A 25,795-nucleotide genomic window follows, 5' to 3' on the forward strand; every position below is an offset into this window, starting at 1 on the left:
TTCATGGTAGTTTGCAGGTCTTTTGTATAATGCACGAGATTGGTTTATCAGTGATCTTTTTTCTTCAAATACAGCATACCCCGGAAATGACAGCTGTTTCTTCTTCCTGTGAATGGCATTCGCCAGTGGTCAAATTGAGTAAACAGACATTTACATTTGGTTGGTAACGTTACAACTAATTTGTTGTCGCACGGTGTTAACATGGCTTGAATTAAATACATTTCATGCATTTTGGTTGATCCATCTTCCCCTGGATTTCGACAAGTTGTAAAATAAAGACGGCCAAGGAAAGAGCGCGCGGGGATAATTGCGGGCTGTGCGTGTGACATCACACATATCCATTACTAGGTCCTTTCGGCATTGCTCCGGTTTGTATTTAGGGGGATGGGGCCGTGCAGAGGATGATAGAGCTCTCATGGTGTTGTACTTTAGTTCTTGGCTAAATCCTTCCACTTCCTAACCGAGCCACCCGCATTGTTTTATATATAGTACCCATTCACGTATGTATTTTGGCGACGTTTGACCGGAGAAAAGTGGAGTATCCGTACGACCACGGTGCACTCTGAAAAACTACAAAATGTATTCCAGTGGAGCTGCTGGAGGTAAATTGTGCATTGCTAGTTAGCAAGACGGCTAACTATAAGGGTGCTGATTTGTATGTCGTTGGGGTATCTTCAATCATTTGCATGATGGTTTGTTTTCATTTTGTAACATTGTTCGCCAACCTCAATATAATTTCAGAATAACATTTCGTCCTAGCTAGCTAGATCTTGTTAGCAGTCATTGCCACCGTTTTCCCGGCCTGTTGTTACTGTAACTTTTAGTTATGCCTGTTGACCTGGCTAATGATAGCTGGAAGTCGATTAACTTGTTGTTCAAGTCCAATCCTAAAGTAAGATTAATTTGGGCAAATTAGCGAACAATTGCTTTAAACAAGTTCTAGAAAGAATTTGACCATCAAATAGTTGGTCTTAGGTAGCCATCTTGCTAGCTAACGTTAGCCAACTCAGATGAACAAATTGTTAGCTAGCTAGGTTAGTCATATTCCCTTAGCCAACGGTGGCTTGTTAGCCTTTTCAAATGTTAGCTAGCTGGTTTGCATGCTGGCTAGCTAACACAATTTAGCTAGCTAGCTGACTTGGATTGCATGCTAGATAGCTAGCACTATTTAGCTACGTTTTAGCCATTGTTTGTTGTGTGACTTGCTAGTTATATTTGAGGCTGTTTGAAAAAAAAGTAATTCTCTATCCTCTTGGTTAACTAGTTAACGTTACTATTATGGGGACCAGTCAACTTGCTATGAATTGAGCAAACATCGATAATTTAGTTATGCATCCTTTGCTAAGTTATTGTTAGTGAGTTGAAATTGGTAATGGTGCCCCGATTGTTTTAGTTTAACAAATTGCCATAATGTAAAGGCCAAACAAAGAAAATATCATCCTCTCCTATCATGCTGTTTTAGTTTGCAAGTGGTAACATGGCCTGGTGTTTAGGTTTAGAAAGTCATGCGTTGTGACTAGTAGTTACTTTAGTAAATTAGGGTAACTAGCTAATAGATTATCCTAGTAGTAGCATAGAATTGTTCATTCCTCCTAGGTTTTTCAAAGTGGAGCACGTTTGGGTGAATTTAAGATTTGCTAGAAAATAAGTTTGCACCACTGATATGCTTGTTGACTAACTATTTTTCTGTTGATTATGTCCTACCCTCCACTTATTGAGAATGACCACTCCTAAACCACTTCTTGAAACTTGTCACTATCAGACTTCCAGATTGCTAGTGTGGGCTAGTTGATAAGGGAGCAGAAAAATCGCCCAGAAGTTGTAGTTACATGACCCTGTTCTAAGGCTGATAAGAGGGCATGGCATTTAGAAATAGTTAGCTAACTATGCAGGAATAAAGTATGGGAAATAAAAATGTACGTGAAGAATGACGTGACAAGGTTTCCTTTGGGCATGTTCAAAATGAGTAATATCTAAGAATATTACAAACATTTTGGTCCATTCAGCCTTCATTTGGCTCATTGTGGGACATGTCAATTGACCACTGTTTTCTTCTTCTCTAGCTGCTGAGATGCTTGATCCACCTCACTCCTCGGGGTCAATTGGCTCTGGTAAGCTTCTTTCACACCAGTCTAAGTCTAGCACTATGTTTGTACCACCAGCCTACTATACCCTATAGTATACATTTTGTTTTCTCCTGTCCCCCGGAATGCTGTCATTTAAATGTCTTGATTCTGCCATGCAAATACGGCAAGTATAATTGTAGGAATCAATTGGATGAAAAAGTGTTTACCAGCCAGAAAGAACAGTAGACTGCACTGAAGCACTAGTCATGTTATATGTTATATTTGCATCTTACAATATGTCCTGAATATCAGACCCCTGAAATACCCTCTTCTACTGAATATTACGGCAGATATTCAGACATTCTGATTTGAAATGTGGAGAAATCCTATAATAGTTCACTCTTCATAGAGGCTTAGCTAGCTGAGAAAACAAATAACCACCGGGAAAAGTCAGCTCAAGGAAAGACTGCATTTTTATGATAAACTTTCCTGGTATTTTTCCCTGCCACGTTAACAATGTCTTAATCATGTGTTAAGACTCACAAGGACATTCCACTTGTTCTCTTCAGAGTGACTTATTGGACATGACAGTTTTGTACTGTATAGCTAGCTAGTGTGCATTGTTAAAGTCAAAAGGGAGTTATGGGGATTCAAAGAGCTGGAGAACAGAGATAAGATGTCAAAAGGGAGTATGTTCAGACATGTTCCTCCATGACCTCAAGGCCCCAGACCAAAGATGCCTGTTCGCTGAACGAACAGTCAAACTCGGCCAGGGCTCACCAACCAAATAGTTCAAGCATGGCAGCAAAATGTATTGAGCATCCATACAACTATTCACATTCTAGAAAATAATATTTCACGTTCAAGTGTGAAAGAACAATCTTGTGAGTTACCCCAGTATAGCCTGGTCCCAGGTCTGTTTGTGTTGTCTTTCCAACTCATGACCATGAACATAGGAGTTGGTAAAACTTCTCAAAGTTCTGGGACCAGGCTAAACAACTTGTTTTGTATGTGCAGTTATTAACTTGTTTCTTTGTTTGCTTCCTACCCCTGACCCCTCTGATCCAGATCCCCCGTCTCCCCCAGTGCCAGAGTATGTGTTCAAACCCCCCTCGCGGCCAGACTTTGGCACCATGGGCAGGACAATCAAACTGCAGGCCAACTTCTTCGAGATGGAGATCCCCAAACTGGAGGTCTACCACTACGACATTGACATCAAGCCAGAGAAATGCCCCAGAAGGGTCAACCGGTATGGAGCCGTTTTAATTGGTTTACATGCTTTTACCTGAGCAAAATAACTAGTAGGCTATTATCTAGTTGATGATGTTTTGTACTGTATTGATAAAGTCTAACACGCTCCATTTGTGTTCTCAGTGAAATTGTGGAGCACATGGTACAGCACTTTAAAACGCAGATCTTTGGGGATCGAAAGCCAGTGTATGACGGGAGGAAGAATCTCTACACAGCCATGCCCTTACCTATAGGCAGGGAAAAAGTAAGTCTCCCCGTCTGACCAGAGGTGTCTTATGTGAAGGCACCGATATTTTGGGACAGCCGTGATTACACGCAATGTGATATTATGTACACTCAGTGCCAGTTTATTAGGTACACCTATCTAGTACCGTGTCAGAACCCCTTTTGCCCCCAGAACAGCACGAATTCTTCGGGGCATGGAACCGTTGCTCTATTGGTATCAAGGAACCTAGCGTGTGCCTGGAAACCATTCCCCACACCATTACACCACCAGCCTATACCATTGACACCAGGCAGGATGGGGCCATGGACTCATGCTGCTTATGCCAAATCCTTACTCTGCCATCAGCATAACGTAACAGGAATCGGGATTCATCGGATCAGGCGATGTTTATTCACTCCTCAATTGTCCGGTGTTGGATATCGCGTGCCAACTGGAGCCACTTCTCCTTGTTTTTAACTGATAGGAGTGGAACCCGGTGTGGTTGTCTGCTGCAATAGCCCATCTGTGACAAGGACCAACGAGTTGTGTGCTTTGAGATGCTGCTCTGCACACCACTGTTGTACGGCGCCGTTATTTGTCTGTTTGTGGCCCGTCTGTATGATTCTTGCCATTCTTCAACCTCTCATCAGTTAGCTGTTTGCGCCCACAGGACTGCTGCTGACTGGATGTTTTTTGTTTGTCGCACCATCCTCCGTAAACTCCAGACACTATCGTGCGTGAAAAGGGGGCCGGCCAGCTTCTGCGACCTGAACTGGCGCACCTTGTACCAATGATCATACCACGCTCAGTTGCTTAGGTCACTCGATTTGCCCATTCTGACGTTAAATCAGACAGTAAAAGGATGCCTGTTTGCTGGCTTTATATAGCAAGCCACGGCCACGTGACTTGTGTCTGTAGAAGCAAACCATTTTCGTGAACTTGGTGGTGTAACTAAATAAACAGGTGTAAATTACATCCATAATATTGGTTTTCATCTTGTGTATAGACTACTTATCACACATGTCTTGGGGTATACAGTAACGTCAAAGTATTTGCCCCCTTCCTGATGTTCTCTATATTTGCATATTTTTGATACTGAATGTTATCAGATCTTCAACTGAAACCTAATATCAGATAAATGGAATCTAAGTGAACAAATAACACAATAACACGCAATGCCCCTGTGTAAAAAGATTAATGGCCCCCTTACACTCAATAACTGGTTGTGCCACCTTTTTGCTGCAATGACTCCAACCAAATGCTTACTGTAGTTATTGATCAGTCTCTCACATCACTGTGGAGGGATTTTGGTCCGCTCTTGTATGCAGAACTGCTTTAACTCCGCAACATTCGTGGGTTTTCAAGCATGAAATGCTCGTTTCAAGTTATGCCACATCTCAATTGGGATTTGGTCTGGACTTTGACTAGGCCATTCCAAAACTTCAAATTTGTTGCTTTTGAATAATTTTCATGTTGAGATGATTGTGTGTTGGATGATTTTGTATTGCTGCATGACCCAGCTGCACTTCAGCTCACAGATGGATGGCCTAACATTCTCCTGTAGAATTTTCTGATACAGCCTATTTTAAACACACCAAAACACCTGTGTCCCCAAACAGGTGGAGCTGGAGGTGACCATCCCAGGCGAGGGGAAAGACCGGAACTTCAAAGTGGCCATAAAGTGGGTGTCCTGCGTCAGTCTGCAAGCTCTTCAAGAAGCCCTGTCTGGACGACTGCCAAACATCCCCTTTGAGACCATCCAGGCCCTGGACGTGGTCATGAGACATTTGCCCTCTATGAGGTCAGTGTTTTCCCCTTTAAAACAATCAGTATATTTTTGGTATGTAATATTGGTATTTAATGGTGGTATTTAGTTACAGCACATACATGGTTATCAAACAACTGTTCTCGTGCAAATGGACTCAATCAAACCAGTAAATGGGTCCACACACCTAATATGCCCATCTATCCCAAGACATTTCTTCAATCTTTCCTTCAAACATGGCCACAAATCGCTGTTTTCTTTGTACACACCAAAGCGTTACAATCCCCATTCACTTCTAGTATATTTGTCCCTGTGGGTTATGCAAATTCCTCTCTCCTTGTCTATTTGTAAAGCCAATTTCAGTTGAGATATTAATCAAATTTTCCTCCCACCCTCTTCCAACAGGTACACCCCCGTCGGACGTTCTTTCTTCACCCCTTCAGAGGGATGCTCCAACCCCCTGGGCGGGGGCAGGGAGGTCTGGTTTGGGTTCCACCAATCGGTTAGGCCTTCCCTGTGGAAGATGATGCTAAACATTGACGGTAGGTTTCACTCTGCAAATGGCTGTAAGGAATGTACCATTTGGAACACATCCAAAGTGTCAGACTAGAGTATGTCTCTGTGTGACTGGAAGGAGGATAGTACTGGGAATCTCATTCCATGGTAGGTTTCAGTCAGTAAATAAGTGGCATTGATTAAGCTCTCCCTAAAGTGCTGATTTGTGTGGAGCTTGTACTTTTGTGGTGATGCCATTGGTCCTAAAAGTGTAAACCCACTGCTAAAACAAGTGCAACCTACCATAATGGTAAGTTACAGTATGTATCTGGAAGGAGGATAGGTCTGAATCTGTGCTGTGCTTGGTGTTTTGCAGTGTCGGCCACCGCCTTCTACAAGGCGCAGCCTGTGATTGAGTTCATGTGTGAGGTTTTGGATTTCAAAAGTATCGAAGAACAACAGAAACCCTTAACCGACTCCCAGAGAGTAAAGTTTACCAAGGAAATCAAAGGTAATCATTCATTACCAGGTAATCAATAGTTGCATTGGGTTGGTTGTTTTGTCTGTCTGAGTGGAAATATTTGAAAATACTTATATACAAAAATTCTGTACTATAACACATATAAATGTTGCTATGATGCGTGTATCTTTGTGTATTGACTTAAAATCTGACTTGAAATCAGAGTAGAATGTGATAAAATAAGAAACCGTTGTCCACGGAATATGTGAATCTGACCATTGTCTTGTTGTGATTCTCAGGTCTGAAGGTTGAGATCACTCACTGTGGTCAGATGAAAAGGAAGTACAGAGTATGTAATGTGACGAGAAGACCAGCCAGTCACCAGACGTAAGAAAGAACACCCTAAAATATTCACAACAGCCTCAATTCCTTTAGTTTCCTGTGATGTAAACATGACTGTTTTTTTAGGGATGTGATAGAAACAAACCTAATATTAACATGTTTAACACATAATTCATGCACAGGTTAGGAGCAGATCCCAATCAAGTTAAACAGAAATCCCCACTTGGTCTTGGATTTCTTTGAAAATCCATTTAAACTTTTTTCTTTTTGGTTCGCTCATCTGTTTTACCTCAGGTTTCCACTGCAGCAGGAGAATGGCCAGACCATAGAATGCACAGTAGCGCAGTACTTCAAAGACAAGTACAAACTCATACTGCGCTACCCCCACCTCCCCTGTCTACAGGTTGGACAGGAGCAGAAACACACCTACCTCCCCCTCGAGGTCAGTCTGCAGTCCCCCCTCACAACTTGTTGATAGTTTACTGCTGGGTTTAAATTGTTACAAAGAATGAGGACCCGGGCGGTATTACAGAAACTCCACTTTACCATTACTTTGACAGACGATGCACAAGAGTATGTTTTAGTAATTTAGCAGACCCTCTTATCCAGAGCGACTTACAGTAGTGAGTGCGTACATTTTCGTATTGGTCCCCCGTGAGAATCGAACCCACAACCCTGGCATTGCAAGCGCCATGCTCTACCAACCGAGCCACACGGGACATCATCGTGTCAGGTAGCGCAGAAGTGTTTTAAAACCTGCCACACTTCCTTTGAATCAGCTGTTTTTTCCAAGGAGAAAAGACATGCACACATTTAAACATGATATGCTACTCATCCTTTTATCTAGAAAATGCATTGCACAAATAGGTTTTTAATCACTTTACACATTTATAAATGTGATTTGCCTGACGGGTGAGTGGAGGAGTCTCATTTCATACAAGCGCATTTGTTTCCTCCTTTATTACCTTTGGACTTTTTCAAAAGGAGGAAAGGAGAGGACTGAGGATTTAGCAAAACCAATTGACAGTCTCCATATGCAAGACTATTCTCTGGCTGAAGCCTTCGTGATGTGTCCCTGGGGGTAGTAATAAAGCTGTGTTGTAATGTATGTGTCTAGGTCTGTAACATAGTGGCTGGCCAGCGGTGCATCAAGAAGCTGACCGACAATCAAACGTCCACTATGATCCGTGCCACAGCCCGATCGGCACCAGACCGTCAGGAAGAGATAAGCAAACTGGTAAAGAGACTTAACTGACCTGGGAGAGTAAACTCAAGCACAGAGTGTCTTGACAGCTGCTTTTATAAACTTGAAATTATCTCTTAGGATGTACAATGACTCTGAACTGCTGTTATTTAACTATTGATGGCCTGACTATGTGAATGTTTTCGTTCAGGCTGTCTTTCCAAAGTCCTAGTGTGTGTGTATATAAACAGTGGTGTAAAGTACCTCAGTAAAAGCACTTCATTATTTATTATATTTTTGCACACTTTTACTTCACTACATTCCTAAAGAAAATACTCCATACATTTTCCCTGACACCCAAAAGTACTCCTTACACTTTGACAGGAAAATGGTCCAATTTACACACTTATCAAGAGAAGATCCCTGGTCATCTACTGCCTCTGATCTGGAGGACTCACTAAACACATGCTTCGTTTGTAAATTATGTCTGAGTGTTGGTGTGCCCCTAGCTATCCACCAATACATTTTAAAAAGAAAATTGTGCATTTTAGCAATTCCATTTACTTTTGATACTTAAGTATATTTAAAACCAAATACTTTTAGGCTTTTAGAGTACTTTCTCCACAACTGTATATAAACCCTCTGAATTATTACCACTAAACCGTTGCTCTCTTTTCAGATGAGAAGTGCCAACTTTAACAATGATCCTTACGTGCGTGAGTTTGGGGTGATGGTGAGGGATGAGATGACCGAGGTGAACGGCAGAGTCCTCCAGGCCCCATCCATCCTCTACGGAGGGCGGGTAGGTTTCTCTGATTTAAGATGGGTTGATTTTATTCAGTGTTTCTTAATCCTGGTCCTGGGGACCCAAAGGGTGCACGTTATTGTATAACTGACTCAAATGATCAACTCATCACCAAGCTTTTAATCAGGTGTGTAGTGCTAAGGCAAAAACCTGACATTATTAAAAACGGCACTGATGAACAACAGTTTATGTATATTATGGAAAGGGAAACTTAGAACACTCCAAATAACAAAGTTATGTCACTTGTATTTTGAATCAGTCTTCTAATGTGAAACATCCCATTTAAGCCCGGTGTACACAACCCAATTTTGGCCCTGGTTTTTAGCTGTCCCAGCGACAAAATCCCCATGTCGTTGCCTACTCGGGGTGTGCAGCCGTCACCGACGCAGGTTTAATGTGAGCGGGTCAGAGACGTAATCTGCGGGCTACTGATCTCGCCTTTGAGCAGTCCCAGACGTCCCGATATTTTCAAACATGTTTAATTTTATCTGCACAAAATCTGCAATGCTCTTGTAGTGTGAGATGTGCAACGGCAAGTTGAGAACGGTGGTCAGCAATAGCCAATGAGGGCTCGCTAGTGAGATGATGTTGTTTTGCATCACTCAGAATGTGTAGACTCTCGCGCAGGAGCGATGACTACCACTAGTATGCGTCTGTACTTGCCTTTAACCAAAGCCAAAGTGTCATTTACAGCTCGAAGTGCACAAGCAATGTTATTAAATTCAATTGATGACTAGACATTTCAACTCTGTATGGCAAGTGTGAATGTCTGACTCAAAAAGTTTGAGGCTGCTTTGAGCCACAGCACGTTGGAGCTACGTTTAATCTAATCACATTGTTTTGGCGAGACAGCGTGGTATCAAATCCTCACCGACCAAGTGAAGTCTTGCAGGGTGACCTCAGTCTGTGCCACATCGCTTAGTATTGCACCACTATGTTGGCAACAAAAACTACAGGAAAGCCAGTTGTTTAATGCGAGGCTCAGCGATGTTAGGATTTTGACTCATGTAGTTTACCCCTGGCTTAATTTGTCCCATTCAGACAACTATTTGTCTCTGACCCTTATCTCGTCTTCCTTTTACTCAAGCAGAATAAAGCAATAGCAACTCCCATCCAGGGAGTGTGGGACATGAGGAACAAGCAGTTCCACACTGGCATAGAGATCAAGGTGTGGGCCATCGCCTGCTTCGCCCCACAGAGACAGTGTACTGAACTCCTGCTCAAGTAAGAACTGCAGCTGCCAGGAGCCCTTAGGAGCCTCAATAACCATCGCAGGGGGGATGTTTATAATTGGGATGTTTTTTTTAAGAGTTAAACTATTTTCCAATTTCTAAAACTATTTATTCTGTGTTAGCCCGCTTATGATTTCAATCTACACCATATTTTTGGAATCCAATAAAGAGTTTGAGGACAGTTGTATTGTGTTTTTGTACCTTCTAACCTGTGTTTCTCTCAGGGCGTTCACAGACCAGCTGCGTAAGATCTCTCGCGACGCGGGGATGCCCATCCAGGGCCAACCCTGTTTCTGTAAGTACGCTCAGGGGGCGGACAGCGTGGAGCCCATGTTCAAACACCTGAAGTACACCTACCAGGGCCTGCAGCTGGTGGTGGTCATCCTGCCTGGGAAGACGCCCGTCTATGGTGAGGAAACTGGAAACTATACTGAACAAAAATATAAACGCAACAATTTAAGTTACAGTTCATATGAGGAAATCAGTCAATTGAAATAAATTCATTGGGCCCTAATCTATGGATTTCACATGACTGGGAATACAGATTTGCACATGTTGGTCACAGATACCTTAAAAAAAAAAAACATTCAAATCGATAAAATGCAATTGTGTTCATTGTCTGTAGCTTATGCCTGCCCGTATCATAACCCCACCACCACCATGGGGCACTTTGTTCACAACGTTGACATCAGCAAACCGCTCGCCCACACGACGCCATACACGTGGTCTGCGGTTGTGAGGCCAGTTGGACGTACTGCCAAATTCTCAAAAATGGCGTTGGAGGTGGCTTATGGTAGAGAAATAAGCATTAAATTCTCTGGCAACAGCTCAGGTGGACATTCCTGCAGTCAGCACGCCAATGGCACGCTCCCTCAACTTGAGGCATTTGTGGCATTGTTATGTGACACACCTGCACATTTTAGTGGCCTTTATTGTCCCCAGCACAAGCTGCACCTGTGTAATGATCATGTTTAATCACCTTGATATACCACACCTGTCAGGTGGATGGATTATCTAGGCAAAGGAGAAATTATCATTAACAGAGATGTAAAAATAGTTGTGGCCAACATTTTAGAGAAATAAGATTTTTGTACGTAAGGGAAATGTCTGGGATCATTTCAGCTCATGAGACATGGGACCAAAACTTTACATTTTGCATTTTATATTTTTGTTCAGTATATGTTCCTAAGTCAATGAATGTCACTGTTTATAACTCTGCCTCTAAATCCTATTGGTTCAGTTAGTGCTGTGCTCTATATGTTGTTCTGGAATATTTAGTGGATTATATGTTCAACTGTATGAAAGCAAATTTCACATGATGTTTCTACCTTTGACATTTTAGTCATTTAGCGGACACTCTTATCCAAAGCGACTTAAATTAGTGCATTCATTAACTAATTCAGAATTCATTGCAATGCACAAACTAGCTGTATATCTCTCCTGTTGTGCTGACATAGCCTTTCTCCCTCCCTCCCCTGTTTCTCTGTGGGCTAGCTGAGGTGAAGCGTGTTGGTGACACGGTGCTGGGCATGGCCACCCAGTGTGTCCAGGTAAAGAATGTTCAGAAAACCACTCCCCAGACCCTCTCTAACCTCTGCCTGAAGATCAACGTCAAGCTGGGCGGGGTCAACAACATCCTCCTCCCACAGGGCAGGTCAGTGCAGAACCTCTCATTATCATGGCTATGAATACTTGCTGGTTTACTGTTAATGTCTAACAGTATTGTACTCTGCATTCGGTTAAAATGTATAAACCAGTATGCGTTTATCCATGACATCTGTAAGACTTACATTCTTCCATAATAGCTTTTGTGGCTTATTCCAAGATATCAGTCTACTCATTCACCTATACATTCACATGCTATAAGTGAAACGTCAAGTCAGTCTCATCCAGCCATCCATGTATATGTCCATTCTTCTGTTCACACGTCTTCTCCTCTGTGATGATGGCTCTGGTTAATCTTATGGGTGTCTGTTCTTCCCAGGCCCCTGGTGTTCCAGCAGCCAGTCATCTTCCTGGGTGCTGATGTCACTCACCCTCCTGCTGGAGATGGGAAGAAACCCTCCATCGCTGCAGTAAGTCAGACAGAGCAGACGCTCCACAGGGCCTTGTCACCTACCAGGGACTGTAGGGGTGCATCTCAATAGTCTACAGTAGTTTATTTTACCCACAGAACCATGTTTCTGCTAGGGAGTAGGGGTGCAATAGTCTACAGCGGTGTCCTTTACTATGTCCAACATCTGAAATGGAGAGAACTGAGGGAATCAATAGCCTTCCACTCCACCTTGCTCACTGACCAGCTTTGACCTGACTTTCAAAACAGCCAAAAAATAAAGGATCTCAAGTGTGCTCTGTGCTTCCTCTGGGATGTGCTTCCTCCTGATGAATCCCTACATGACTCCATCTGACCTATCCCCCTAGTGAAAATCCTGACCTGTATATTGTCCTGATCATATCCCTTTTCCTCTTTTCTAGGTGGTGGGGAGCATGGACGCCCACCCCAGCCGCTACTGTGCCACGGTGCGGGTGCAGCAGCATCGCCAGGACATCATCCAGGACCTGGCCACAATGGTCAGAGAGCTGCTCATCCAGTTCTACAAGTCCACCCGCTTCAAGCCCACCCGGATCATCTACTACCGCGACGGCATATCTGAGGGCCAGTTCAACCAGGTTAGACTTGAGGTAGACTTGAGGAAATAGGATTTCATTCAATTGCATGATCTGTAATTGTACTGTACTGGTCGTGAGTAAAGGATTTATTTGTTTTTCTTTTGGTTTCTGTTTCTATTGGTTACCGTTCCAATTCAATTCTGAATGCCTAGTCTTTGTTTTACTGAGATCAAATCGGGTATTTCAGATTTTAAAAACTTTTTAACCAAGAAGAAAGTTAACTTTTTTCCACTTTTTTTTTTTCCCAGCTGTGTTTGTTTCTATTAGTAACCGTTCCAATTCTGAATTGCCCGATCTATCATTTTTTCCCCCTGATTTGTAAATGTATGTATTGTGACGTGTGGGAGTTACTGTTTTTAAACTGTAGCTGTCGTTTTGGGTTTCATCCAGGTGCTCCAACATGAGTTACTGGCGATCCGTGAGGCCTGCATCAAACTGGAGAAAGACTACCAGCCCGGTATCACCTTCGTGGTGGTGCAGAAGAGACACCACACTCGACTGTTCTGCATGGACAGAAACGAGAGGGTTCGACATCTCTCCAATTCATACTGGCCACTATTATTACTGTAAAAGAAACTTCTATGAAATGCCTACATCGTGATATTATATGATTCCTAATGTGTTTTGTTCAGGTTGGTAAGAGTGGCAACATCCCTGCAGGCACCACAGTGGACACCAAAATCACTCACCCATCGGAGTTTGACTTCTACCTGTGTAGCCACGCTGGCATTCAGGTAAGGACCAGCCGAATGGCTGCCTATTCCCTTTATAGTGCACTACTTTTGACCAGGGCCCATAGGGAATAGGGTACAATTTCGGACACAACCCAGGACACTGTAGAGCTAGGAAGTGGAGAAGGGACTATTCTGGAAGAGAGCCTACCTCCAGCTTTACTAATACTAAACTCAGCAAAAGAAGGAACATCCCTTTTTCAGGACATTGTCTTTCAGAGATAATTTGTAAAAATCCAAATTACTTCACAGATCTTCATTGTAAAGGGTTTAAACACTGTTTCCCATGCTTGTTCAATGAACCATAAACAATTAATGAACATGCACCTGTGGAACGGTCGTTAAGACACTAACAGCTTACAGACGTTAGGCAGTTAAGGTCACAGTTATGAAAACTTAGAACACTGAAGAGGCCTTTCTACTGACCCTGAAAAACACCAAAAGAAAGATGCCCAGGGTCCCTGCTCATCTGCGTGAACGTGCCTTAGGCATGCTGCAAGGAGGCATGAGGACTGCAGATGTGGCCAGGGCAATAAATTGCAATGTCTGTACTGTGAGACGCCTAAGACAGCGCTACAGGACGGACAGCTGATCGTCCTCACAGTGGCAGACCATGTGTAACAACACCTGCACAGGATCGATACATCTGAGCATCACACCTGCGGGACAGGTACAGGATGGCAACAACTGCCCGAGTTACACCAGGAACGCACAATCCCTCCATCAGTGCTCAGACTGTCCGCAATAGGCTGAGAGAGGCTGGACTGAGGGCTTGTAGGCCTGATGTAAGGCAGGTCCTCACCAGACATCACCGGCAACAATGTCGCCTATGGGCACAAACCCACCGTAGCTGGACCAGACATGCCTGGCAAAAAGTGCTCTTCACCGACGAGTCGCGGTTTGATCTCACCAGGGGTGATGGTTGGATTCGCGTTTATCGTCAAAGGCATGAGCGTTACACCGAGGCCTGTACTTTGGAGCAGGATTTATTTGGAGGATGAGGGTCTGTCATGGTCTGGGGCGGTGTGTCACAGCATCATCGGACTGAGCTTGTCATTGTAGGCAGTCTCAACGCTGTGCATTACAGGGAAGACATCCTCAGTGATCTGCCTTGGCCAGCAAAGAGCCCGGATCTCAATCCCATTGAGCACGTCTGGGACCTGTTGGATTGAAGGGTGAATGAAGACATTCCCCCCAGAAATGTCCGGGAACTTGCAGGTGCCTTGGTGGAAGAGTGGGGTAACATCTCACAGCAAGAACTGGCAAATCTGGTGCCAGGAGGAGATGCACTGCAGTACTTAATGCAGCTGGTGGCCACACCAGATACTGACTTACTTTTTTTTTTTGCCCCCCCCCCTTTGTTCAGGGACACATTATTCAATTTCTGTTAGTCACATGTCTGTGGAACTTGTTCAGTTTGTCTGAGTTGCTGAATCTTATGTTCACACAAATATTTACACGTGTTAAGTTTGCTGAAAATTAACACAGTTGACAGTCAGAGGACGTTTCTTTTTTTGCTGAGTTTATGTGCTTCTGAGACCTAGATGTAGTTTCACTGCTCTAAATGTTTTTATAATTTGGATGTTTAACATTTATAGGCTGTTATACTTTGGTTGTAGTAGAGCTAAATGACATGCATTACCACTAAACATGATTTAATAATGGTAATACCTTTCCCCAGGGGACCAGCCGACCATCCCATTACCACGTGCTGTGGGACGACAACCATTTCACCTCGGACGAGCTGCAGGTGCTAACCTACCAGCTGTGCCACACCTATGTGCGCTGCACCCGCTCTGTGTCCATCCCAGCACCAGCCTACTACGCCCACCTGGTGGCATTCCGTGCCCGTTACCACCTGGTGGATAAGGAGCATGACAGGTAAGAGACCACGTCTGTTGACCATGGCCCTGTTCTGATAACCTATTTAAAATACCTCTTATTTCCATCATATCGCTGTACCATTCAAACTGTGACAGGTTAGTGATTACCAGGAAGTGATGAAGGAAGAATTATTATTTAAATAAAGAATTTGGACTGAATAATTCAAACTCTTCCCATTGTGATCATTCTAGTGCGGAGGGCAGTCACACGTCGGGACAGAGCAATGGGCGTGACCAGCAGGCTTTGGCCAAGGCAGTTCAGATCCACCAGGACACACTGCGCACTATGTACTTCGCCTGAAGCACCAGGGGCGGACATTGGTGAGACAGACCCAACAGGGAAGAAGCCTTCTCTCCTCCCACCTAACCCCCTTACTGTATCAGGTGTGGGCGTTAAGTGGGTTTGTCGTTTTGTCTCTCCCCGCCAGTAAAGGGGAATGATACCAAACAAATTAGGGAGGGTTTCTTTTCCAAAATGTCCACAATTATTTTCAAACATGCATACAAAACCGCTTTCTCCCCCCCTTCCTGGCCTAACCCTGGTCATTCTAAGGTAGTACTATGTAAAATGATTACTCAGAAATGGGTTGTGGTGGAGTGGACTCCTTTATTTTACATGTTGTACATTTGTTTGTATTTGTAAATGTGGGGGGAGATACATTTGTATTACTTTTCTTTACACTGACAGTTGGAAATACTTGTATCATACTAAGGGGCAGTATCATCACACTTTGGTGTTTAGACACTATACTGTTTTCTGACGGGGTCCCCAGGGTTGAAAGGAGGTGGGGATATCAAAGACGAGAACGGTCCGATAGGTTTATAATCATTCTTACTCTTCACAACCTTTATTTATCAGCCAATCAAAGCAAAGTGCACTGACCAGGACTTAAGTACACAAGTACTTAACATGTTGTCTTTTCATTTGTATGTACTATGAATTTAACAGGCTTGGATACAGTACCAGCCTCAGAGTATTTGTCCTCCAACACTGGTGACCAACATGTTTTTATGCTGCATCTGATGACCGCTAAGCAAGTAATTTTTGTATTAGATTTTCATTAGACTTTGAAACTGTTAACACTTATTTTTTATCAAGACTTATACAAATTAATAATATGAAATTGTAACGACAGCAATTTTTGCTGTCTTGCCTTTTACTTGGACTGGGTTGTTTTGTCAATCTATGGCCAGTGTGGCCAGCGAATAGATTTACTAATAGAATGGGACTGGTTCCCAACAGACACCTTTTGTGTTCTCTGAGCCACATTACATGTGAAGACATCTACATTGGGGGGGGGTCAAGTCTCTTGAAATGAAATCTGTTGTCTCCTTTTAGTGTCCCCCTTTCATGTATCTATTATTTTATGAATTTGTACATAGATGACTTACACGTTCGATTTAGGCATTTGGATATGTTAACCCTATCTAGTTTTCTTTATGGTTTTATGGCAGCGAAATGGTTTTCTCCCTACTGGGGGGGGGGGGGGGGGGGTTGTAATGCTGTCATCTTGTAGTACAGTCGTTGATGTATGAATCGGTATAGTAGAGTGAAGCCTGTGATGTCAGTGTCACACGTGTAGGGACTGGACTGAAGATGAGGTGGGGTTCTATTGGGGGACAAATGTTCCAGAGACTGCTAGATATTTTCTCTTTGTTATTCCTCTGTAAAAAAGGGAGCAATTATGCTATTCCACTAGTCAAGCAAAGTTTTTTTTTTTTTTTTTTTTTTTTTTTTTTTTTTTTCAAGTATTTTAATTGTGGGCTTTGTATCATAGCCTCGTGGGATATAGGGTATATTTTGAATACGCTTTTAGAAGAGAATGCTAAAATGATGATAATAGAAGGAATTTTTCAAAACGATTGTCCGGTATGTAGTTATAAAGAATAAAAAAATAAAAATAAATTTTATGCAGAGCTTGCATGCAGAAATTGTAATGCCTTCCAAAATGTTTTTTTATTCCCTTTTCTGTTCTCCTTAGTAATGACATTTTAGCAGGGGTTTTTCATATAGCCTAGATTGGCTGGCTTTTATCTCGCTCTTTTCTAACTATGCATTGTTTTTAACCAAGAGATTTTAGCAGTGACCTTTCCCAAATATGAATTTAGGACATTTGTAGAGTAGTTTTTTGTTGCTTGGTGCGTTTTAATAACGTTTGTAGTGCTTCTTCCCTAGACCTTTGTAATGGTATGGGGGGTTGTGTTGTCGTCATTTGTATTGTATATTTGATAGTACAAAAAAATCGGTATATACTTTGTAGAACACACATCACTCTTCTTAGCCAAACAAGATTACACATTTTATACAAAATTCATGTCCTAAAGAAACTGAAGCACAAGAGACCATTTTTAATTCCAGGTGCTCGACTTTCTCTTTCACGAATGTCACCTTCAATCTCAATGGACTTGTCCAAGATGCTCTTCACTTGCCATAAGTATGGTAATAGACGCTGAAGTGGTTTTGAATACCTTTATTATTTTTCTCTACCTTAATGACATTCATTTCTCATTACCTTCAAAGTCATCCGAAGTCCGACTGACTGTGGAGCATTCTTAAAAATCAAGTACTTGATATTTACTTGTTTTTTCTTTTCTTTGCTGGTCTCGCGATTTGTAAATTTGGATACATTTTTGATAATAGTGAACATAAATTCCATTGATTGGTCAAGCCAAGCAGGAAACCCGGACATACATTATGTGCAATTGTGTTGAAATGGCTGTGTGTTCTACCTCTTGTTACCTGTTCAAGTGTTATGGTAACGTCACACTGTTGGTCATTTCTTCATAATTACACAGGATATTATATCTGATAGGCATCGTTTAAATCTTACGTTGTCATGTGTTTTAAACCTTTGTCATGAATGACAGTCAGTGAACCTGCGTTCTGTAATCATAGTTTCATAGTTCTTGTGTGATATCTTAAAGCTTGTTCAAGATGTTTCCAAAACAAACAAAAAAAGTGGTTTGAGAACAAATTATTTGATCGTAACGAGCTTTTTATTTTAATTGTTTTATGCGCCAATGCATTCATTTTTAGCACCTCATTGCATATCTTTGGAGATAGATGGTGTTGCCTAACAGACTGCGTTATAAGCAACATGTTGGTAAAGCCAAGGCTAATAACAATTTAGCTGCTCACCCACAATTTGATGATTAGTATTGTTCATTGACATCTTTCTTTTAAGCTATTTGCTTAATACTTTTGAATATGCAACATGCTCTGCTCCCATAGATACACATGGGGTACATAGAAAGGCATCTCCCATGTTGCTTTAATTGGGTTCATTGAATGCAGTGATTGAATGAAATATTGTTGTTTTTGGAATGCATCGTCTTAGCTCCCCTCATTGTCTCACATTTGATTCATGTTTGCTACAGTCAACTCAACAGATGGCAGGTTTTAGTTAATACAGTTCAAGTAGACATGATTGATAACATGAGTTGTTGCTGTGGAAACTGATCAAGCATGACTTGTTGTAGGGTGCACTGGTCAAAACAGCATGTTTGCTTGTCCATTGAATTGTGAACATTCTCCTTTCAATATGGCTAAAGTGAAACTTTTCATACTACCGTTTTTCATCCGTTTTCCCTAACTGAAGTCTGCCTCACCTTTTGTTCATCCTAAACTTGTTTCTTGGGAGATGTGGTCATGTTAATGCTTATTTGTGTTTAAGTTATTTATACACAGCACCTTGGATTATACCAGACCTGTACAGCATTGCTTTTCCTGAAAATATCCAAAACATTTAATAATGTTATTTTGCACTAAAATAAAAACCCCTTTGGAGCTGTAGTCTAGTCACTAGTTTATTGTCTGAGAGAAAATGAGACCAGATCAGCTGGGTTATATGATGCATCATGAGTCTCAATACCAGGTTAGTTTGTCTGAGACCATACCAAGTCATTGCATTGACAACTAGTCCCAGATTACACACACACATCAAATTGTATTGGTCACATACACGTGTTTAGCAGATGTTGTAGCGAAATGCTTGTTCCTAGCTCCAACAGTGCAGTAATAGCTAACCATTTCCCAACGTATACCCAATACACACACATCTAAGTAAGGAATGGGATTAAGAATGTATACATGTACAGACGAGCAATGTCAGCGGCATAGACTAAGATACAGTATATACATATGAGATGAGTAATGCAATATATGTAAACATTATTAAAGTGGCCAGTGATTTCAAGTCTGTGTATATAGGCAGCAGCCTCTGTGCTAGTGATGACACACGTGCACTAAGCCAGACATTCAGATGGTTACACCTAGGCCTGTTTGTCGAGGGTTTCTCCCAGCCAGCATACAGTGGGGATTCACTGAAAATAATGCCTTTTTAACGTCTTCGTCAGATAAATAACTGCCACTGGGTTGTGATTGAATCTCCTCCCAGAAGAGGGTGCTATTCATAATTTATTCTATTAGTTTTGAGCTTTTGTATTTCTATGGCCATGAAAAAGTTATGAGGAAAAACCATATGCAAAACAATAGTCGAAACTGACATTTCTTACCATGTATTAGGATAATGGGTAGACGTCTGGTAGTTGGAACAGTCTGATTGTATATCTTACTGGTTGTGTAGCTATAGTCTGATGCCAAAGTAGTGTGTGTGGAAAAAGGGTCCAGCAAGTTGGTGGTTAAATGTGTATTACCTGCGTCATTGTGGTCGCCAGAATTAGAAGTCGGAGGCATCAAAGAATGTGGCAGAATTAGTAGCATATCCGTATGTAGGAGTTGACTGCACACCTTTTTTGATCAGAGAACACCTAGCTATATTTAAGCAATAAAGCACGAGGGGGTGTGGTATATGGCCAATAAACCACAGCTAAGGGCTGTTCTTAGGCACAACGCATTGCGGAGTGCCTGGACACAGTTCTTAGCCAAGGTATATTGGCTATATACCACAAACCCCCGAGGTGCCTTATTGCTATTATAAACTGGTGACCAAGGGGCGGCAGGTAGCCTAGTGGTTAGAGCTTTTTAGCCAGTAACCGAAAGGTTGCTGGATCGAATCCCCGAGCTGACAAGGTAAAAATCTGTCTTCTGCCCTTGAACAAGGCAGTTTAACCCACTGTTCCCTGGTAGGCTGTCATTGTAAATAAGAATTTGTTCTTAACTGACTTGCCTAGTTAAAGGTTACATTTAAAACCAATGTAATTAGAGCAGTAAAAATAAATTGTTGGCATACCCATGGTCTGATATACCGCGGCTGTCAGCCAATCAGCATTCAGGGCTGGAACCACCCAGTTTATAAAACGATTAGTCTTTGTCAGTCAAATCAGGAATGTACGCAAGTGAGATACAGTTGCCATCATCCGTAAATGGTATGTGTATTTGGTCTTGTACAAAATAACATTAAAATCATGCACAGACTAGTTAGTAATTAGTTAGTAATTATTGCATCGTGGGCTCGGGCGCTTTTCTGGGGGAAAGACCGTGAATAACAAGTATGTTGATGGGGGTGTTTTCTTGTATTAGAAGGCATATCATGTTAATAGATAATTGGAACTTTACATTGTAGTCCCAAGCCCTTGCAGGAAAAGGTGCTCTTCATATAAGGCTGAGACTACAAGTCCTAACAGATGGTCTTTGTATTATCAATATTTTTGATTAAATCGATGTCAAGCAGTTGAGCATTTGCCACCTGATTTTGTACTGTGAGTATTTGTGGAAAACAAATATCAATAACTAAAGGTTATGAATAATAATAGTCTTGTCTTACACATAAAATGACAATAGATCCAATATTTATCTTTATCATGCTTATTTGAGTCGTTGGAGTGTGTTTGCATGACATTTTCAAAGGTATTTGAGATGGTTTAGCTTCTCCATTGCTTAGCTTTACCCTGTAGTAGTTTTCGCTTGTATAGCTTTGATTTGGGCAGAACATTGTCTAGATGGGCTGAGAGTAGTATAGGCTGGCTTTTCTATCTTATCCAGCTAGGGTAATGACTCCTGTATTACAGAGGAAAGTGAAAGCAAACAACGTAAATTACAAAGCGGGTGCTATCTGTGTTCAAACTATTTTATACTGTGGGCAAACAAAAAAATATAAAATCGGATGTGTGTACAGAAATGCCGCTCTCCTTTACCCATCTTCCCTTGAAGGTCTACATATGAAATAACATCCCTGTTTAGTAGAGTAACTTATTTTCTTAACTCACATGTAACAATGAATGTACCTAAGGCCAGTGTATTTGTAATATTAAGTTGTATCCACCTGTAATATATGCTTGTATCCATAACTTTTTTTTATTTTTATGCATGCTCATTAGCTTCAGTCCACAAACCTTAAACTGATTGACTTTATCCCACTTTCAGGAGCCAAACTTCAGTCTTTGTTTTCCTAAGTTCCTTAGCATAGGCTAACATCACATATTGTCAAATAATTAATTCCTCTTCAGTCATCACATTGAATAGACATGAGTAAGAAACTGAGTATAGTCTCGTACATCTTGTTCATCAGAAAGCAAAATTTAATAATTTAATAATTAGGATTTCTTAGTTAGCTTTCAAATGTATCACGGGAACATTTAGACTTCTATAAAATTAAAACATTTTTGCTACATAATGTCACACTGGTGCAACCATCGGTCCGTTTTATATTTTTTTCCTTTGTGTGAGGTGTTGTGTGGTTTTTGGCTTATGCTCGTCTTGGTTCTGATATTCCACTACAGTACACACTAGATAATTTTATGGAAAATGACTAATGCTGTCTCAGGCAACTAATCCAACATTTCATTTTGTGTTGACACCTTTCTTGGAATGTCTGCAAATGTCGAAGTTCTTAAGATACTTATGATCTCTAACATGTCCTGCTATGATGAGCGTCCCATATCTGTCTTCTCTCCCCCTTGAGTAAACGGCACGATTGTTTTATAGTATTCTTTGGTTGAGCTGATTCCAAGCATTAGGCCAGGATTGTCGTCATGCCAAGCTTGACCCCCTATGATCCACAGTGATGCGATCCTATTTAAAAAGAGAACAGAGCCTTCATAGCGCTTCACCAAACTAATGCCATATATGTGCATTTAACATGGATATGTTATATCCTTCTGAAAGAATTGAGGGCTTCAGAATGACTTGGCTTTTTATATACCAACTTAGTAAACTACCTCAAAACGGTCTCGGGTGCTAGTGTTTATCCCTAATTTATGACGAAGACAAAAATCAATTGTAGTGACCAAACAACATAAGCCAATACTGTGTATTAGATAGACATTATTTTACATCCCAAAAATATATTACAGATTAACTTTACATACTAAAACAAAGTTCAAAGGACCACATTTTGTAATTGCAGTTCGTCTCAGTGTTATTATATATGCATGCGAGTCCTCTTTTTTTTTTTATATATAAATATAGTGATAACAAAAATAACCAATGAACGCTTAGCTAGCAGAAACTGAGTTGGCAGTTGTTCGCGTAGCAATATAAGCTGTAGTCATGACTGGATGATATATTGACGTGCCAATCGAATGGCTATTTATTCGTCCATCTAATCACTTACTATTCCTGCTATAAGTTTTTGGTAGTATTAAATATAAATAATGGGCTGCAGATGGAGAGAGACTTCTCAATGGGATGATGTATGCAGAGCAATAACTACTGAAGTCCAAGCTAAGGTTGTGATTTGCTTGACTAGGTGTAATGCAAGTCTCACCTAGTGAGCTACATGAACCCTGCCTTGTGATCTAGAGTCGACTACAGCAGGCCTCCGACTCGGTGGCGTCTTTCATTCAGCCTTTAAGAGATGACAAGGATGTCTGATAAATGGAATGTACTTGTAGCTTAGCAAACAAATGGTCCACAGTTAAAGCTTTCTAAGGGTCTGACATAATCTGCATCTTTAAGTGATTTTATTTCTTTTTGTTGTTGCCCTTTACCAGTTTTAATCTGTTCTTACACCCAGAAAAAGGAAAATAACTATCAAACTATTAATTATCCACATTTAATGTTTTAGATGAGGCTAATATATGTATTTTTGCATGCTACATTTTACGAAGTGAATACATTTGAACTACACTTTCCTCAATGTTTTGTACATTGTGACATGATATACAGATGTAGCCTACTGGCATATTTCAGTCACTTAAGATAATCTGATAGCCCAATGGAAAGGTACAAAAAAGGTATGGAAATGAAATTCCAATTCTCTGTCATTGTCATCTGATCTGAAAACATCACATGTTTTTATGGTGTTGTGTGCCTTTTTTAGAGATTTATTTTCCACCTATCCTATTTGAGTTGCTCACCCATATTTGATTTACAGCGCCACATAAAATAATTTCCACATTATCATGCAGCCTTGAGTGAAGACGCTGCATAGAATGATCAGTGTTTGTGTTTTGCACTTTCAAAGCAGTTTTAAAAAATGCCCGCTTAAGGCTGGGCAGACAGAAAAATTAATAAAACACAAGGTATTTTATGCTATCAATATGAATAATATGACTGAAGAGCTTTTCTAAAAAGGTAAAGATATATCTATATATATTCACGAAGTACCTCATAAGCCTGACAAATGCTGCATTTACTTTTCTCATTTTTTATTTTGTCTTCATATTGTCCAATAAAATGTAAATATCCCCTCTAGGAGGTTTGATTGTCACAAGGCTGTGCATATGCCATGCAAAACCAGTTCACTGTCAAAACATTTAAATGGTATTTTCTGAACCTGAAGCCAAAATAAATGGTTGTGTGAGATTGTCATGTATGCACTTTTCTTAAATACATTAATCATCATTCTAAATTGTAGCCACATACTTTCCATGTTTTGCTTGTTAGGATGCTGTGAGTGTCCAAAGAACCCCAAAAAATTGGTTTCAGTCACTGAGGAATTCATGTCATTTTCCATCAACAAAACTATGGCGACTCCATACTGTTCAACGTGACCGTTGACTCCGGTATTGCCATGAAAGGGCTGTATCTGCAACTGTTTGTCCTCCCCATCTTATTCTCCCACACCTTTGTCTTAAGATAGCCTTAGAACTTCAAATGGGGTACCTTCTAGTATATTTGGCCTTAAAAGTACAAAATTATGCACTAGAATCCACACCTTGAGAAACCATGTCATGCATGCGCCATTGCCACATATCTACCTCCTATGAATGTAAGTGTCCTGGAGATGCAGTCACCTGATTTTAATTTGTTCTGTTACGCTTCTTTTTTTTATGACAATCATCCTTGAATTATCAATTAAATATTTTTGAAAAGCCCTACATTTCCTTATGTCTTGACTTTTCACAGTAAACACTATCCAGGACATACCATTTCTGTTTTAACCCGTCAAGGATTGTTTTTCTTTAAATGTCAATGTACGCCATTGAGGAGCAAAGTGACCAAATACTCTTTGCAAAGGCAGTCCTGCACAGTACAGTGAACTCAAACCTCCCTCGCGTGTCATTTAGATTTTCAGAGTTTACTCTATTACCACATGCCAAAACTGAATTTGCTGTCATATCTATCATGGAAAGGTCTTTTTGGTGCTGGTTTATTTGTTCGATCCACTGCTAAGCAGCTCCTCCTTGTTATAGTTGTTGTCGTAAAGTGTCAGTTTTGATTTCTATTACTTTTTTGTTAACAATTATGATTACAAACACGAGAGATGCTGTAAAACCCTGATAGAAAATGTGAATACGTTTCACTTAATATAGTTAACTCTGGCTTGACTGTAAATTGCATTAATTCATAAAAATATCAAGTTTCTTCAAACGTTTGTTGTCTTTTACTATGTATATTAAGATTTGGTTAAATGTGAATGGTTTAATCTTGTCCCTTGATGTACGTATGAATAACTGGTCATGGTGCTTGTAGGTGGACATTATAGATTCTGCAAGTTAATCATTTAGTATGACACGTTTTTGGCTTCATGAACCACATGTTCCCAATGAAATAACACTGTCCATCTTTAGCAGTTTTTGCCATTCCTATTTACTTATGTCAGTGCTAGACTTTTCCAAATACACCCCTTGCGCCTTTTCTATTTTACTGCCAAAACAGCACTCCCTAAACACACACAGATGGTGTCTATAAATCCCAATATGATTTAGTACTCGTATAAATGAGGTGCTATACTTTTTATTTCAGCCATAAAGTCTATTTGGTTTTTATACTGCCCCCACAAGTACAGTAGTCTACACCTAGCAGTGTTTTTTTTTTTTTTTTTTTTCTCGAAATGGATCCGACTGTTGCATGTGCAGTTCAAGCCCAAGAGAATGGGAGTAAAGACTGCCGATTTCCTAAAATACATATGCTACGGAATATTGACACTGCTTGATTTAGAACTCTTTTGAGGTATACAATCAACTGACAAACTTTAATATGGGGCCGACTTTTTCCCCATGTATTCTACTTGAGTCCATGTCAAGTCTGCAGGACACAACCTGCGCATAAAATATATTTCACTATTAAAAAGTCAACTTTCAGAAGATATATTTATAGGACAAATTATTCGGTAATTTTTTTATTAGTTGGCTTCTAAAATTACAGCTGTCAGTACCACATAATTAATAAACCAGATAAGTAAAAGTACCAATTTAAGAAACCGAATTACACTTTACAAGCAAAATTACTCTACAAAATCGCAGTCTGTTGGTATTCGACAAATTCATGGTGTTTTGCTTGTTCTTCGGCCTGGTCCCATAGACTAGACGTAACATAGTAAACGTAAATCCGGGATACTCTTACATAAGACAGATGGTTAC

The 25,795-nt window shown here is 40.9% G+C and overlaps 1 protein-coding gene across 6 annotated transcripts; it reads left to right on the top strand.

The window, feature by feature from the left end:
- The first annotated feature begins 128 nt into the window (after window positions 1–128).
- On the top strand, window positions 129–17,005 carry LOC120022150 (protein argonaute-2-like). Of its 6 annotated transcripts, none has more exons than XM_038966009.1 (20): window positions 129–602; window positions 2,064–2,111; window positions 3,120–3,315; window positions 3,441–3,561; window positions 5,142–5,323; window positions 5,693–5,829; window positions 6,159–6,311; window positions 6,542–6,629; window positions 6,879–7,026; window positions 7,702–7,821; window positions 8,447–8,569; window positions 9,660–9,796; window positions 10,029–10,213; window positions 11,299–11,458; window positions 11,789–11,879; window positions 12,280–12,486; window positions 12,865–12,999; window positions 13,107–13,208; window positions 14,887–15,086; window positions 15,281–17,005. In XM_038966009.1, exons 1-20 carry the CDS (start codon window positions 578–580, stop codon window positions 15,387–15,389), a joined length of 2,667 nt encoding a protein of 888 aa, XP_038821937.1. In that variant the 5' UTR covers window positions 129–577; the 3' UTR covers window positions 15,390–17,005. The 6 variants fall into 6 exon arrangements, with proteins under 6 accessions (XP_038821937.1, XP_038821939.1, XP_038821938.1 ...); XM_038966011.1 differs by having other exon boundaries at window positions 12,280–12,474; XM_038966010.1 differs by having other exon boundaries at window positions 9,663–9,796.
- The last annotated feature ends 8,790 nt before the right edge of the window (window positions 17,006–25,795 follow it).

Source organism: Salvelinus namaycush, chromosome 27 (assembly GCF_016432855.1).
Source record: "Salvelinus namaycush isolate Seneca chromosome 27, SaNama_1.0, whole genome shotgun sequence".
Classification (NCBI taxonomy): Eukaryota; Metazoa; Chordata; class Actinopteri; order Salmoniformes; family Salmonidae; genus Salvelinus; species Salvelinus namaycush.